The sequence below is a fragment of the Phocoena phocoena genome, chromosome 16, assembly GCF_963924675.1.
Source record: "Phocoena phocoena chromosome 16, mPhoPho1.1, whole genome shotgun sequence".
Classification (NCBI taxonomy): Eukaryota; Metazoa; Chordata; class Mammalia; order Artiodactyla; family Phocoenidae; genus Phocoena; species Phocoena phocoena.
The window spans coordinates 5035540-5052992 of NC_089234.1; the positions used below are offsets into that span (position 1 = coordinate 5035540).

The 17453-nt window shown below is 44.5% G+C and overlaps 1 protein-coding gene across 1 annotated transcript in view; it reads right to left on the reverse strand.

The window, feature by feature from the left end:
- DOCK1 (dedicator of cytokinesis 1) overlaps nt 1-17453 on the reverse strand; it is a 474607-nt gene that overhangs the window by 187943 nt on the left and 269211 nt on the right. Inside the window, exon 20 of the mRNA XM_065894212.1 lies at nt 10899-10993. Coding sequence (XP_065750284.1) covers nt 10899-10993 — 95 coding nt within the window. The remainder of the gene's footprint in view (nt 1-10898; nt 10994-17453) is intronic.

A 17453-nucleotide genomic window follows, 5' to 3' on the forward strand; every position in this document is an offset into this window, starting at 1 on the left:
GTTTCATTCCTGGAAAAGAACCACTACAAGAGTATGTCATGTGTTTTATCAGTTGACTTTGTAATAAGAACATTCCCTATCGACGTTCATTCTTTTCAGTCAGGCAATTACTCAGCCACTGTTCGTTCAGCACCTACTATGCGCTGGACAGCGACACCGAACTCCGAACATCACTGAGGTGATGAGTGATTTCCCACAATGCAGCGTCCAAGGGTCATGCACAAAAGTACAGAATCTCATGAAAATGTACCACATGACACATAAAAAAAAAAGCATCTTATATGAGCAAAAATGTGTAGAAACCATCACGAACCTAACATTCTGAGTCCATGGAGAAATTATATTAACAGTATCATCATTTCTTTATACACCTGCAAATGTACTACATATGTGAATTTCTTTTTTAAGTATTCCACTGTCAAGCTGAAGATGGAGATAAAATATTACTCAATTTTATTTCCCATCTTGTGTCTAGAAAAGAACAAGAGCTTGATAAATAATGGTGTAATTCCATGTTCAATCTTCAAGATGATTTCGTGTCAAAAACTGCATTTCACGGAGCTTCCATATAGAAAATATGTTAAGCCTCGCTATTTGGATGGTCACCATGCTTGTTAGGACCAACTGACCAGCAGGAAGTCCACTCGGTTTCTTTCTGCAAGAGTCCTCAAAGATTTTTTTTTAAATAAATTTTTTCAAATAAAAAATTTTAATGTCAACCCACAAATACCACTCTTAAGAGGGGGTTAAAAAAAAAAAAAAGGACTCGGTGAGTAAGAAAAGATATCAACAACACACATCCCTGAAACAAGGATGCATGGATAAAAGAGATGTGTGTATATATACAATAGAATGTTAGCCATGAGAAAGAAGGGAATCCTGTCATTTGTGAAAACGTGGATGGACCTTGAAGGCATTATGCGAAGTGAAATAAGTCAGACAGAAAAAGACAAACATTGTATGATCTCACTTGTATGAGGAATCCAAAACAAAACAAAAACAAAAACCGTAACTCCCCCATAAGAGACACTTGTTAATATCTTCCACACATGTCCTACGTGCCAGGCACTGGAAGGGCACCCCCGGGATCTAAATTCTCATCAGTGTGACTTACTCTCATTGTCACCTGAACCTGAGCCACGCCCACAGGGATCTTCTGTGAAGCTGTAGCACCTGGCAGGGCATCTTGGGGAAAACTGCCTCCAATCCTCACCCTCTACAGGAAAGCTCAGCCCTGGCATCGTCAGTGGACGGCTGCTATTATCCATGGTAAAGGCTCCTGTCCTTGCTGGGGTCATGCAACAGAGAAGAGTGGCTGAGAAAAGCGGAAATAAAGAAAAGGGGATCACTGAAATGGATGACATATATTTCTATTAATTACTTAACATTACCGAGACTCAGCTTTTTCATCCATAAAATGGGGATATAATTGACATGGGGGGGTATGATTCTTTGCAATAGGGACTCTTGTGTACATGGAAGGATGTTTACCAGCATCACTGGATTCTCCCCACAAGGTGCCAGTAGTTCACACTGTGATACCAAATTGTGTCTGGACATTGCCGACTGGCCTCTAGGGGGTAAAAGCGCCCCAGGTTGAGAACCACAGAGCAGATACCTAAGACGATGCTGGCAACACAGCGAGCATTCAGTTATCATGGGCTTCCTCCTCCACCCATTCTAGACTTAAGAGCATGACACCAGAGGGTCTCACACTACACACTCTTTCTGCTAAGCCCCAGGAGCACTGGAGGTAAAGTTTTAGGATGGAAAGATCTGGAATACGACCTTAATAAATTATATTTCGTCCATTTTGTTTTGCATTGAGAGCAGTCTCATGCAGCAAGTAGAGAGGGCACTTGGCTTCCTTCCTCCTAAAGTGAAGTACATCCTCTAGCATTAAGTGCCGGCAGGATGGCGTCATCAGCACCAGCCGGGAGCTCACAGCAAGGTGTGCACTGGCTCGGAGAATTCTTACAGATTTTGCCCTTTCAAAACTTTCCTCTAAAGCAAGCTTCCCTAAGTAAGAGTCCTGGCTAAGAGTGCTTCATCACTGCCATTCCTTGGAGAGTACTTTGATTTTTCATCTCGGAATTAAATAAAGAGGCCATTTGAATAAGACCCAACTGCATAAAATATCTATGCCATGTGCAATGAATTAGTGGTTATCAAGAGCCAGGTAAAATCTGGAATTATCTGTGTTAGTTTTAGGCCAAAAGCTTAATTATTAAGCAAAGAGCAGAAGTATCCATGCCAGAGAATAACTGTATGGAAAATGGTAAAATAACTTATGAAAACGCCATAAAGGATCAACAGAATTCCAACTAATAGCAAAGCACTGTGCACGTGGGCTCCTCTCCCTGCCGTGGGGTCCAGAGCACCATTCCTAGATGCAAATCAAGAGCTGGCTTAGAATCTCGGTGCTTCACGATGGCCACCTCTGCCTCGGAAGACGATCTCACGTGTTTCTCCCTGAGACTGGCCGGAAATGTGCTCAGCTGCAGCCCCAGTGGGCCCAATCCGGAAGCAGGCCTGGGCCTCAGTGCCTGCAAACTGGGGTCTGAGCTGCAAAACATCTCCTCTTAGCCCAATTTCCCTATAGAGGATTAAGGTTCCAAGAGTGAAGTTATGAACTGTATGAGCCAAAGAAAGTGCAGGCATGCTGAGCACTAGGGAAATTTTCATTCCAGAATGTTTTCATTATCCTGACTTTGAATTCCTGTTTCTTCACTCAAAACCAATATATATATATATATATATATATATATATATTTTTTTTTTTTTTTTCCTTTTGGTCCTTAGCTAGTGGGGTTGTGACAGTGTTTTTGTCAGCTACTGTATACTGTTTCAAAGGAAAGAATGATACTTTGGTGTGCTTGAAACCGTCGAGTTACTGGATATGCAAAACCTCAAAAGGAACCCAGTTATTTTCAAAAATAAATTAAAAACAACATCAACTAAAACCCCATGCTTCAAAGAAAGGAGAAAAGATGTTGAGAAGAAATAATCCAAGAGTCTCTTGAGCCCAAAATGCTTGACACCCATGCTTTTAACTTGCACAAAGATTTCAACTCCATGCCCTTTCACCAGAGCAGCGTTTCCTGGAAAGGAGGTTGAGTTGGAAACAAAATACGCTGTCCTCCCAGACTTGACCATTAGGTGTCTGTTCTGGCTGTGGCTAGTGCCACAGTACTTAAGGCCGGTCCCCAGAAAGTGGGGACCCCTACCTTCCTCTCTCCCGAAAGCAAATGGTACCTTTTCTCTAATCTAAGCCCAAGGCACAAGCTAGCAAGGACGAAAATTCTTCCACAGCAATGAAACCCAATGGCGCTATACCTGCAAACAGCCTACCCTGCAAATCTGCCTTCTGAGCAGCTTCACGACGTCTAAGAAACCTGGCATCTCAAAGATGGAATCCCTTTCTAAGTCTTAAGGACCCTTCCTATCATGACTATATGTCAAATTAATTTTGGCAGAAACAGCCGTGAGCTTGCCTTCCTGGATGCTGATACATCTGATGAATAATACTTACCAGTGGGGAAAATGCCATATTTTACAGGAGAAAAATAGCTAAGTTACAAAAATATGCATGGAAAATTGACCCAATGAAAGGAGCCATATGTGGTTGTAAGTGTGTAAATATGTATTGTATGCATTAGGTTGGTGGAAACATAATGCACTGCGTTGATGGACTGAGGAAAACACTCCCTGGTCCAAAAATGCCTGAATCACAGATGAGAGAAGAGGAGTAGAAATCAGCCAACACACTGCCATGCAAAGACAATCGAGAATGCAGACTGTGTTCCCATCACCTGGGACTGTTTGGCCTTCAAACGGCCATGATCAAAAAAATGAGTAACACCCAGACATGTGACATCAATAGCAGTATGACCTCATCAATTCCAGGCTGGGAAGAAATGTTAGTGTTTGAAAGTACACACTTAAGATGAAACCTTGACTTCAGGTAAACAAACCAGATAATAGTTTAGATGGGTTGGTCTCCAATATTTGAACGGTCAACAACTAGACAAGACTAAACTGGGCAGCTCAGCAAAATCCACTACATTCGAGAAGCTAGTCTTTAGGACAGGTCCAATGATGACCAACTGCTCATGGTCAACATGCTGACCAGTAACATCTTAAGCATCTCAAAATTGAAATAAAAATAATGTCTTCCGTTTTCTGTGGGCACGATTTTGAGTTCTCAACTTACTCCTTCAAGGTGATATTCTTTTGCTCAATATGTCATATGTAAGGATCTCTACCATAAATTGCCAATCTCCCCTGACAAACTGCAAGAATCTTTTTTATCACCCAGTGAGAATTTTGCAATCCATTATATTTTCCTTCATGCTCCGTCTCCCAGGCAGCTTCAAGGATTTTGGCTCCTAAAAACCTTCCAGTTTTCTCTATGGTTTTACATGGTCTATTTTATATTCACAGCCTATGAACCCTTACTTGTAAAATATACCAAGTTCTGTTATGAATGTGTGTAGGATATTAAGAAACAAATTATAAATATAACCTCCTTTAGGCCCCAGCTTAACATGGACAAAACCAAGGAGAATGAGACACAAAATCGACACCAAAAGAGGACACTGGAAAATACTGATAATCAGAGTTGTAAACAATGAGAGCTCTGAGGAAGTAAAAATGATGGTTTACTTTATTTTTCATCCTAAGAGAAGAGGACACAAGCAACAAGACCTAGTGAGAAGCTCAATCAGGGTAACTGAATTTTTAAAATTCTTCTGCAAGTCTGAAGGGTGGACAAATGTAAGAAAGGTTTTATTCCATGTTCTGCAGTGCACATGAATAAGAAAGTCTAATTCTAAAAATCTGAAAATTATACTCAATCCTGCCCCTGTTTTTACCCCATGGCACACAGTAGAAATGCCTTTTGCAAGTAAATAAAAGTAGTTAATAACAAATGCTTCCTTCAAGGTGAGAAAGGAACTCAGTCAAACCAACAGACTCATTGCCTACCAAGTCACTCCTATGCCTTAGAATTCTAGTCAGTATTATCGGTGCACAGACACTCTACTGGGATGAATTCAAGCCCTACGACCGGAAGAAAGACACAGAAATGCAACTTAGTGGTCACGTTTGTGTTAACAACCAGACGGAACTCTAAGACAGCCATGGCATAATTCTTCAACATTAGACTAGGCTACACATACCACAAACTGTAAACCTGAACATTTTATCTGATAGAAGTTCAAGAATGGCGACCAGCACTTATCTGCCAACAAGCGAAGGTCTATGCTTCCAATGCCACCTGAGATCTTAAATGGAAACACAGCATTTGCTTCCCTCTGGGCAGATTAAATAGCACTTCTGGATGCTAACACACAAGCACACATCTACTATACCTGAACCGTGCTTATCTTAAATGTCACCTTGCCGTCTGACACTAGTATATCCTAGAGCAGGGTTATAACGTCAGGCCATTGCCAATCACTTACTATCTTGAATATAGCAACCAAATGACTACTGTCCTTTGAGATATTCATTATATCCTATAAATCTGATTCCTGATTTACAAGTTGTTGCCCCAAAACTAATGTAAAATGTAGTTAAAGACAGCATCCAAGCCCCGCGAATTGAAGAACAGTCCACATCTGCAGAGGCAAAGCTGAAGAATCACATGAATATTTAAGGGGCCACAGAGGCTGATGTTGTCAGTTTCTAAGCTGTAGGTGGTAAAACTGCATGTCCAGCTGTGCCATTAAAACGTACATACAGACTAGGGAAACTTCTGGGAATTACTGCTTATCCCAAGCAGGCAAGGAAACATCCTCTGATGCATGCCGGGAGGAGGAACAGACAAATCTGGCAGCACGTAAGACATCAAGCTCTTAAGTCACAGGAATAAAAAGGGGCAAATAGACAACGACAAAGAAACAGTGTTATATGGTATCTATGTAATTTCTATGAGAAATTATTTTATTAAGATATTAGTGAGATTCTGTCCTAAAAGTTCACAGCAGGCATAAAGCTCAGTAAGGGATGTGATCCTCTGTAACAGCATATACTTTTAATGGCTCCAAAAAGCTAAGTAGGGGGCTTCCCTGGTGGCGCAGTGGTTGAGAGTCCGCCTGCCGATGCAGGGGACACGGGTTCGTGCCTCGGTCTGGGAAGTTCCCACATGCCGCGGAGCGGCTGGGCCCGTGAGCCATGGCTGCTGAGCCTGTGTGTCCGGAGCCTGTGCTCTGCAACGGGAGAGGCCACAGCAGTGAGAGGCCCACGTACCGGGGGAAAAAAAAAAAAAAAGCTAAGTAGGAACATCTTGACTTCTGTGCTTAAAATTCACTCAGGTAAGTAGTAAATCTTGCAGAAAAGTTGTGTTTTAAAGACATAAGGATTAAAAACAAAACAAAATACTCTCTTCGGAAAACAGGAGGCATACTCAAGGTAGCAGCGTGGTTTTAGGCTACGGGCTCTTTAAATACTGGCCCTATAACCTCCCAGCTGTGTGTTTTTTGGCAACTTAAGAAACCTTTGTGCCTCAACTTTCCCATCTGTAAAGTGGACATAAAAACAACAGCTGTCTCAAAGTGCTGCTGAGGGTATTAAGGACATGATGACTTGTAGTCTCCCCCGAGAAGTGCTTGGCACGTGGGAAGCATATGTTTCAGGTCACCCTTAGCCTGAAGATGAAAACGCACAACACATCACAAAGAATGCGTGTGTTAAATGAAAAAGGAGATAAACTCTGCACTCTGAAACTGGGCACGGGCTTCTCATTGCGGTGGCTTCTCTTGTTGCAGAGCACGGGCTCTAGGCATGTGGGCTCAGTACCTGTGGCACGTGGGCTCTAGAACGCAGGCTCAGTAGCTGTGGCTCGTGGCCTCTAGAGCGCAGGCTCAGTAGTTGTGGCACACGGGCTTACTTGCTCTGTGGCATGTGGGATCTTCCCCGGACCAGGGATCGAACCCGTGCCCCCTGCATTGGCAAGTGGATTCTTAACCACTGCACCACCAGGGAAGTCCTCACAGCTCCAACTTTGATCAGAGTCTAAAATGCCTCCTTCATGGCCTGCTCTTTTGTTATTCCCTGTGGCTGGGGACCTTGTGCCTGCAAAGTGTGTCAGCTGTGAGAGGAAGGCGGATCGGCTGCAGCTTCTCAGAGTCAAAATCTCTGCAAATATAAGTGTCTTTAGGGAACTCCCTGGTGGTCCAGTGGTTAGGACTCAGTGCTCTCACTGCAAGGGCCTGGGTTCAATCCCTGGTTGGGGAACTAAAATCCCACAAGCTGCGGTGTGGCAAAAAAAAAAAAAAAAAAAAAAAAAGTCTTTACTTGGTATCAACAAACCCACACACACGTACACAGACACATACACACGTGTGTGTGCACACACAACCACAAACGTCCATATACGTGCGCATGCACACATACCACACACACACACACACACACACACACACACAGAGGCATACACAGACACAGCTCCTCCTTGGGACGTTCTGATGGAAGAAACGCTGTCAGCTGGAAGACTTGGCCTCAGAGTACTAGAATTCTTGATGAGATGGCTCCGTACATTTTATGTACAACATAAAAGAAACCACAGGGATTTTACATTCTGAGTGTTTCCTCCTTTAGGAGTCTTTTAGGGCTGCAGCCTACGAGCATACTGCCCAAGATAATAGGATGGACTTCCGGCTCCAGACCCTAATTCCATCATCACTGACACAAGACTTTATCCTCAGAAGTCCCCGGCATTTGCCTTTAAGAGGACACAACAAACCAGGGCTTCGGCCTTGCAGAGCTGCCTTTCCCTACAAACAAAGAGCTCTCCTCCCTGTGGCTGAGGTGCGAAGGCTTGGTTTGGTGGAGATGCCACGGCACACCTGCATCTCCGTCACGTGGCTGCACCCTGCAGAGTGGCATGTGAGGAGGAATGCAGGGAACGCACAATTCCAGCGAGCACGGGTCAAGCGACATCCTCACCCGGGAACTACAGAACATCCTGGGAGAAGCTGGACAGGGTCTCCGGAGAAGGAGACTCTGAGGGCTGCGCTCCGAGCTTTGAGTCACAGGGCACATGGCTCTCGCCCACGTGCAGGTCCGGGGTGATGATCAGATACCTCAGTGCTGGCAGGAGAAGGCAGAGGATGCAGTCGCAGGAAGAGGCTATGATGCAACCGTAAGGGTATAACTGAAAACAGACTCTCCATCACCAGCAAAATAGCATCAGGGGCTTCCCTGGGGGCGCAGTGGTTGAGAGTCCGCCTGCCGATGCAGGGGCCACGGGTTCGTGCCCCAGTCCGGGAAGATCCCACATGCCGCGGAGCGGCTGGGCCCGTGAGCCGTGGCCGCTGAGCCTGCGCGTCCGGAGCCTGTGCTCCGCAACGGGAGAGGCCACAGCGGTGAGAGGCCCGCGTGCCGCAAAAAAAAAAAAAAAAAAATAGCATCAAAGTAAAGTGTGGCTGCGTCCTCCTCAATGGGGTGACAGTTGACCTCGGTGGGACCCCTGGGACTGGGGTCACCAAGTCACACAACTTCTGAGGACAGATGGCATCTGACGTTGCAGGAGCAGCCCTCTCCCACCCTTGTCCCCAGGGTATGGAATGCACAGCCTGGGTGCTAGGACACGGCCACTCTGCAGGGGAGATGCAGCACAGGTCAAGTCCACATGCGGGGTCAGGTGTCCACACGCACGCCTTCCGACCACACCCGGGGCCGCCCGGCTGCCTGACTCAGCGACCGCCTTTAGCTCTACTCAGTCGAGTAACGGAGTCGTGTTTTCACTACCGACGTGGCAAGTTTATCTGCCGGGTCTAGTTAAATGCAGAGGCCCCAAGTTATTTCATTGCTAGACGGCAAGGACGGGTCTGTCGTTTTCAGCTACAGCATCCAGCAGAGCAAGGAGAGCCCGAGTCTTCCTGTAGATCCAGGACAGCGGGTTTTGTTTGTTGTTTGTTGAAGATAGGCCACGAAAAACATGAACACTGCAGCTCTCTAGACTCATTCTAAATCGTCACTCACAAAAGGTAATCCCGACAGAGAGAGAAGGAAGAAACTCCTCGTGCTTTAAGTTCCTCACTTTCTGGGTGAGGATTCAGATCCCAAGAGAGAGCAGGTGGAAATGCAAGAGGCCAAGGCCAGGACCCCTGCTGTGAGCGCTGGCCACGTTTATATCTCCAGCTGTGAGAGGCCGCTCCCTCCCGAGCCTCTCCACTTAATTCTCAGATGTTGTCTGATGTGAGGCAAGAGGCTTCAGCCACAGCAACGTATGACTTAAGATGGACAACACTTACTTCGGCTCAGTCCTAGCGGAGGCCTGCTCAGAACCCACAGCTTATGGTACACAGGGCTGATTTCATCCCTGCTGTCCTGGAAAGGAGCATCACCCACAAAAGGCAAAGGGAAAGGCCCTTGCTGCTGTGAATTTATCCATAGGGTGGACAAATCATTAAAAAGAGGCTCAGGAAAAACGTAAATGAAAACCACAATGAGACATGGTACACGTGTATCAGAAGGGCTAAAATGAAAAATGGTGACAATAGCAAATGCAGACGAGGATGCAGAGAAGCTGGATCTCTCTTACGTGGCTCACAGGAATGGAGAATGGCAGAGTTTCGCAGTTTCTTACAGAACTAAACATATGATTACCATGCAGTCCAGCATTTGCATCCCAGGTCGGTTGTGCCAGAGAAATGAAGACTTAAGTTCATACAAAAACCTGTACAGGAATGTTCATAGCAGATGTATCTGTAAGAGCCCCAAACTGGAAATAGTCTAGACGTCCTTCAACAGTAAAAATGGTTAAACCACCTGTGGCACATCCATACTAGGGAACACTAACTCAGCAATGAAAAGGAACAAACCACTGATCCGAGAACCTAAATGAGTCTCCAGGGAATCAGGCAGAGTGAAAGAAAAAAAGTCAATCATCCCAAAAGGTTACAGCCTGTATGATTCCATTTATATAACATTTTTGAAATGACAAAATTTTAGAAATGGAGAACAAATTAGTGGTTGCCAGGGATTAGGGAAGGGGGAGGGTCACAAATGGGGAACCACAGGGACCCTTGTGGTGAAGGCAATGTTCAGTGTTTTCACCATGAGAGTGGATTTGAGAACACATGCATGTGAAAAAAATTGCAAGAAACTGAACACAAACACTAATGAGTACGCGTCAAGCTGGGAAGATCTGAAGAAGATGGGTAAATTGTATCAATGTCAGTTCCCTGGTTGTAGTTTGGTGCTAAGGTTTTACAAAATGTTATCATCAAGGAAAACTGGGTAAATGGTACACAAGATCTCCTGTCTTACTCCTTACCGCAGCACTGACTATGAACCTACAATTATCTCCATAAAAATTGCAAAAAGAAAGAAGCAGAAAAAAGAAGTCAACAGAAATTCCTTCTACACATGCGATTGAGAACCCCATGATCTTTGTTGGCGCTTACAGAAATGATAAAACCCAAGTGCTAGAAAATTAACCAACAGCCCTCACAAGAAGATGAACAAGGCACGTGCTTAATATTTAATACGTGTGATGAAAATGCTCAGGACGCTTTCCAGCTGAAATACGTGAAATGCAAACACTTTTCAAACAACTCCCACAGAGCTGAGGATCGCTTTGGGTAACACACACACATGGTTAAGATTAGATGGCAAACTGATGCCCTTGACGAAGGTGAACGGAAAGGCGGGTCATGTTCCTATTTGTTTTCTCCAGGGGGCAGGGCCCACGTTCTCAGCCCCAGAGCCCGTGCTGGCATAAGCAAAGCACCCAATCTCCAGGCCCATTTCTCCAAAGAAGCATTTGCATCCCAGAAGGGGGAGCACCCTGAACGTTGTGGGAGACCCCGTGGTATCCAAGCAACACCTCCATTCCCAGCAGACACGAATCAGGCGCCTCGTCAAGGAGAGCCTTCCCCTGTACTCACTTATTCTGCATCATGTTCATGATCACCCAGTCGAAAGGGTAGACGTTCTTCCCGATGAGGTTCTTAAACATGATGAACGTCTCCATGAGAAAATCCTGAAACAAGAAAGAGAACGCTGAAACAACCCACCCAGAAGAAGGCGAAAACCAAGGCCCCCTGGAATAGTTTTACATTACAAATGACTTTTTTTTTTTCTTTTAACTGAATGAGAACATACGAAAAAGTAATGAAGATGTATTTCACAGGAGGTATGTATTACACTTCTGCCTTTCTGTTGGCCTGAGCACCTCCTGTCCCGGAGAACTTTTTCAAGGGCATATTAAAAGATACTCCTTGGGCATATCTAAGAGTCACAGAGAGTCAGTCCCCAAAGGTTACAAATACATAGTCACACTCTTTCTGCTTAAAGAAACCTTTTAAAACAAACATAACACGCAGGTAGTAACTATGTCTTATATTTACTCTACAGAGATTTTTCATTACGAACAGGGCCCATTGGGTTGAACATGCGGTATTATTATCCTTTCCTTTTTCTTATGTAATTTAACAGCTGAAAGGCTCAAACAGGAACTCCTGACCATCTGCACCTATTCAGCTCCCAGTAAACCATTTAAGCATGTGGTCGCATTCCAGACTCTTTTATGTGGCATCCTCAAATCCATAAGCTCCTCAGTTATGCCTCTGTTGTCTCCTAGATGGTCCCTGAATTTCACGAGTGGTGCCCTGCTGTCCCACCTTGCTTCCTGGCCAATCACACCACTCCTGGCATCGAGAAGGGGTTCCCCCTTCCTAGTGGGTCCACTCTGTGCCTGCCAGAATTAGGAGAATTTCTTCAATTTGACAGTTTAGTGCTTATTCTGAGCTAACCTGAACAAAACAAGTGGTTATCCTGAAAAGCACGCATCCCAGTAGCCCGGGATGCGTGCTCCCTCAAGATCTGGGTGGGAAGGGGACAGGCAACTGAGAATTCATGGAGGAAAATGAGGTCATAGTCAGAGATGGCCAAATAGAGTGGATGTTTCTCATGTATTTAATCTACTGATTCATAATTAGGTACAATGGCTGTGAAGACCAAGGTGGTGAACAGGATTTCTGCAGCCAAGAAAGCAATTCCCAGCACAAAGTTCTACCCAAGAACTTCTTGCAAAGAGACACCAGTTCCATCGACAGCAGCAATAAGCCGATGTTCAGAGATGCTTCCTCTGCAACCGTAACAGCAATGCCAGGTTACAGCGAGTCATCTCTGCCTTGGGAGGGGTTTGTCGAGCCTCCTCCCATGAATAAAAACTCAAGGAGCAATCGTGATCACCCTTTATACAACAGAGGCCTCCAGTGCAGGAGAGGTTAGGATCCCGGGCAGAGTCAGGAGGGAAAAGTCAGTTCCATGTCCTCCAGACTCTGCCCACAGGAGCCCTGACCAGCAGGGCTTGTGAGCAGGGGTGTTCTAGGTGCCCCCTGACACAAGGAACAGTTTCTCTCCCCAGTTTAATTACTGAAATTCATACTTCACTCCTTAAGTTTCCCCACTTTGTCGAGAGTTTCACATTTTAATGACCAGGTTGCCTACTTCGCCGGCTGAGTGCCGTAATTTAGTCACATCTCTATGTGCATGAAGTTGCTGGCGTTCTTGCTGGTCACTCCTCAAAGCCTAATAATTTAGATACAGGGTCTGGTTTTTATTATTCTAGAAGAGAAGCATATTTTCCCAATTCCTTTTTTTTTTTTTTTCCCTCTAGGAAACACAGTCCCGTACTTCATTAGTATGGCTCAGCTGTTAAATGTTGGTACTTTGCTGATCAAACAAAATGCTGCAGATTGTCGGAGATGAGGTTTTGCAAGGCTTCCCTGTCGGTCTGCATAATTTACTGGCCATGGTGGTGGTCCCCACCATTGCATTTGCCTAGAACGGCCAATGAGGCTGAACAGACTATTACAACTGCTATCTCCAAGTCAAAGAGGGGAGCTGGAAGATTAACATGAGATATTTTGTGAAAATTTCATCTTTTTAAAATCAATCCATCCCTGCTGCATTTTTAGATTATTCACAAGATGCTCCATACAATAAGCGGACGGCTCTAACAAGAGCCATCAGTGTATCCCACAGGCAAAATCTTCTTGTAAAACCATCTGCTTCTGTCCATCTCCATACCCACCCACTTGGATAACTGATCATCCTTTTTCACCTGGACTACCAGCGGGGCATCCTAGCCCATCTACCTATGGTCATTCTTGTCTCTCTTGGTCCCCACACTTCACCCAGGGTGACCTTTCCAAATTACAAATCAGATCAGGGCACCAACACTTCCCCCCATCTCCCGCTGAACCCACGTCCTCAGGGGCTTCCCAGTGTTCCTAGATTAAAGCCAAAGAGTCTTGATTCTCGGAAGTAGGAAGTCACCATTCTCTTAAGTCAGAGAAATAACTGTTTCAGACGAGGACCATCAATACACGCTAAACTTATCAGGTGAAAGATTGCTAGAGGAAGACCTTTGCAATTTTCTGCAGATGCCAAAGTATTACCCAAAGATTACATGATAATCTTCAAGGGGCATGTATCTTCACAACGGAGAGATCTGGTAGTTACTCCCTTTTAACCAAGTGATCAAACCCATCATCATCAGTAGTGGTCAGCCCGGCATTTCCAGACTCCCAACAGACACACCAGGGAATGCTTAACACCAACTTCTGTTCCGCTTGCCAAAAGGGTGAACCTGAATTTTAGATCAAGCTTCCAGTTTGCAGGACACGGGAATTTGCAGAAACAAATCTGCACACAAGGCAGCAATCAAAAATTCCAGAACGGGTGAAAGTCTGCAAAGCTAGTGACTTTATCCCTTCAAAAGAATAAATAAAAATGAAATCGAATTTTAAAAAGCAATGCCATGAATGGGAAGGAAAAACAAGGTGATGAACTCATTCTAGAAAAAAGAAGAGATGAATGAGAGATAACCAAATACAACGTGTGAATCCAGACTAGATGCAGATTTGAGAAAGCCTATAATGAAATACAACAATGACTGGGGAGAACTGAGGAGAAATTTGAATACAGACGGTATGAAGAGATGATTGTTATGTTCTGGAAGGTCATTAAGGCCGTTGACTATTGTCCTCAACCTTGAGAGATATTTGCTGAACCACTTACATGTTTCTCACATACTTATGGGATTTGGCTACATAGAAAGAGGTCCATAGAGATACAGGGGAGGCAAGTATGGCAAAATGCTTGCAACTGATGAATTCAGATGACAGGAATAATGGTTTCCATTGTACTACTCTTTCAGCTTTTCTGTATGTTTGAAATTTTTCAAGATAAATAGAGCAAAGAGCACAAGCAAAATGGAGAGAATCAACATGAGATCAGTGAACTGTATCACCGTCAACGTTCTGATTTTGACATTGTTCTATAGTTTTGCAAGATGCCACTATTGGGAGAAACTGGGTCAAGAATACAGGGGTGCTCTGTATTATTTTTTCCAGCTGCATGTGACTCTACAATTTTCTCAAAATAAAAAGTTTACTCAAAAAATAGATGCTTTAAAAATAATTTTAAAATAATTAAGGGAAAAACAGTAAATAAATGATACAGAAACGGAAACCAAACAAGCAGAAAAACACAAAGCCTCTTAGCATGACCAATGGGGTCCTGTGCGGTTTGATGCCCCAGCACCTGTCCGGCTGCACCTCACCCCCGGGACTCTTGCTGCTCTACCACCTACAGTGAATGTCCTCTCTTCTATTCCTCGATATTCCACAATCCTCTCCTTTGCAAAGAAGGCTTCCTGACCACCCGACTCAGTCCAGTCTGGCTGCTTTACAGGCGTCATTCTTTTGGAGCATGGATAGCCTGGGTTATCTGAAGGACTCCCTGATCACCTGTGATATTCTCCACTAGACTGGGGGCCACGAGAGCAAGACCCGTCTGCATTGCCTGCTGTCACCTCCTCCGCCTGTTAACACAGAGTCAGTCTCCAATAAACAGCTATTGAGTGAATTCACTATAAAAGGATTCTGCACCCCCAAACTCATCATCCAGTGGAGACCGTCTTCGGTAAAGCTTCATCTACGAGGAATGGTCACACGAAATAAAGAAATGGATGCTCAGAGCAAGGCTCCTCCTGCTACTCGTGACATTCCCCACACAAGCTTGCGAATCACCCTTCGGTGGCCATTTCACACGGAAATCGAGGCTCTTTAAGACCAGGCCTGCCCAACAGCAGAATGTTTCCCAGGCAAGGACAGTCACCTGGCAAATATTCTTGCTTTCATAATCCCTGTGAGCATCCTCACCACTTGCCATTTGTGAGAAGTCACGCTGGACCACCCCAGCACAGGCTGCTGGTTGACTGGGATGGACAAGGCACAAGGGAAGGGGCAGTGGGCGATAGCCACCAGGTGAGGTCAAGGCAGGTGTCGGGTAGGGGTTCCCAGAAGGTGTTGGGATGGAAGCTGAATGGAGGCAGGAGGGTAATCCAGGAGGAGGACGCTAAGAGCTCAGAGCTCTGCCTGACCGGGCTTCTCTATATAACCTACAATTGCACAGGACTGGGAGAGGCCACAGAAAGAGGCGGGGATGCACGGTAGCCTGTGGCTGCCCCTGGGTCCTCCTTGGAGATGAGAGGGACCCCACAGCCTGGTTCTTTCAACCTTCGCCGTCCTGTATCCTGCATTCACTCAACCTGTAACCAATAAGCGTTACTTCCACCTGCACTGTTCTTGGATACGTCATTATTCACTCAGTCACTCCACAAACATTCCTTTATGGCCACTTAGTGGGAATCTGGGACAAGTGTCAAGAGAACAGGCTCCACTGGAAGGCCCAGAGTACTCCTCTTCACCTCTGATCTTACTATGGACACTAAGTTCTCCACCTGTGGTCCTGCTTCAGTAACTGGGACACAAGACAGCTAGCAGCCCCTTCTTCAGGCCAGCATCTCCACTGCAGAAGAACTTAAAGACCCCACCTGGCTCACCATCCTAAAGGGACTGTCTCTGTTATGAGAGAGTTTTGAGCCAAACGCATCCACCCTTTTCCTTTCTTGGATTAGCCTTTCAGTTCCATGCTGTGCTCCATCCTTTCACTGTCTTGGGGTCCAAAGGGTCACTTGAGAGACTGTAAAAGTACCAGTTCTGAGGCCTGTGACTTTGGTGTTGATAATAACTGAGATTTTGTATGGGAATGACTCATCCAACCAAACCAGAGCTGAATTTGAAAACCTGAAGAAGCACTTCTTACAAGGAAGTAGTCTTGAGAAAATGGTCTAGGCTCTTCGTACACTGCATTACTAATTAACTTCCAATTATTTAACACACAACGACCTTTCATTTTTGTGAGCATTTGTCCAAGTAGAAAAATAGTCAAATACCCCCTATGTATAGTTAATAGATAGGAACACATTTTACAAAGTTCTGACCGATTAACAACAATAAAAAAGGTTTACAATCCTTGCAGTATGAATTTATGATATCCAAACCACAAATGCCATTTTATAATGGAAATCCAATTGTCTGCAAATAATTGCTGTTTTGAACTACTTTGTCTAAGGAACCAAAATCCCTTGGGATATCAGGACCACAACATGCAACAAGTATCTGATGATCTACTCTGTGCAAGGAGAGAGAGTACACACTTGGAATTCAGCAAATTACAGTCATTTTTAAACACTATTTTGTATAATCGCTTTTCACAATACATTGAAGCTTCCCTATCCACTGCAACACTGAATAATTCAGATTAATATATATATATATATATATTTTTGCGGTACGCGGGCCTCTCACCGCTGTGGCCTCTCCCGTTGCGGAGCACAAGCTACGGACGCGCAGGCTCGGCGGCCATGGCTCACGGGCCCAGCCGCTCCGCGGCATGTGGGATCCTCCTGGACCGGGGCACGAACCCGCGTCCTCTGCATCGGCAGGCGGACTCCCAACCACTGCGCCACCAGGGAAGCCCCACATTAAATATTTTTAACAGTTTGCGTGAATAGTATGATTTTGATCATGTGACTATTCTGATAAGGGGCAAATAATTAAATGGAGTCCTAAAGTTTCAGCACAGGTAATGCTTCTCATTCTGAAAAGTTTATTATTCAGCCTGAAGTGTTGTCTAGGAAATTGTTCATAAAGGTTCAGCTACAACTATCCTTCCCCTGATCAAACATGAGGCATGAAGTGTTTCACGTGGCAAATCTGATTTCACTATGCCATGACTGCTGAAGAGTCACAGGATATGATCACATGTGCTACATGTTACACGCCTGAGTACAGTCCTACATTAAACTCCTCGTTGATATTCTTAAGGGAGACTAAACACAGAGACACACAAACACATACATGTTCCTGCTCCTTGACTTTTATTTAAGGAAAATTGTTATGATTTTAAGGTATAAATCCATTTTTTAGAAATTTAAATGCATATTTTTATTATTATTATAATATTAAATATTATATATATATATATAATTTAAATATACATATGTACACACACACATATAGCAGCAACAGTTAATAAGGTAGTTTTCTTAATTAGAATTAATCCTTTGGAAAAAAGCCTTAAAT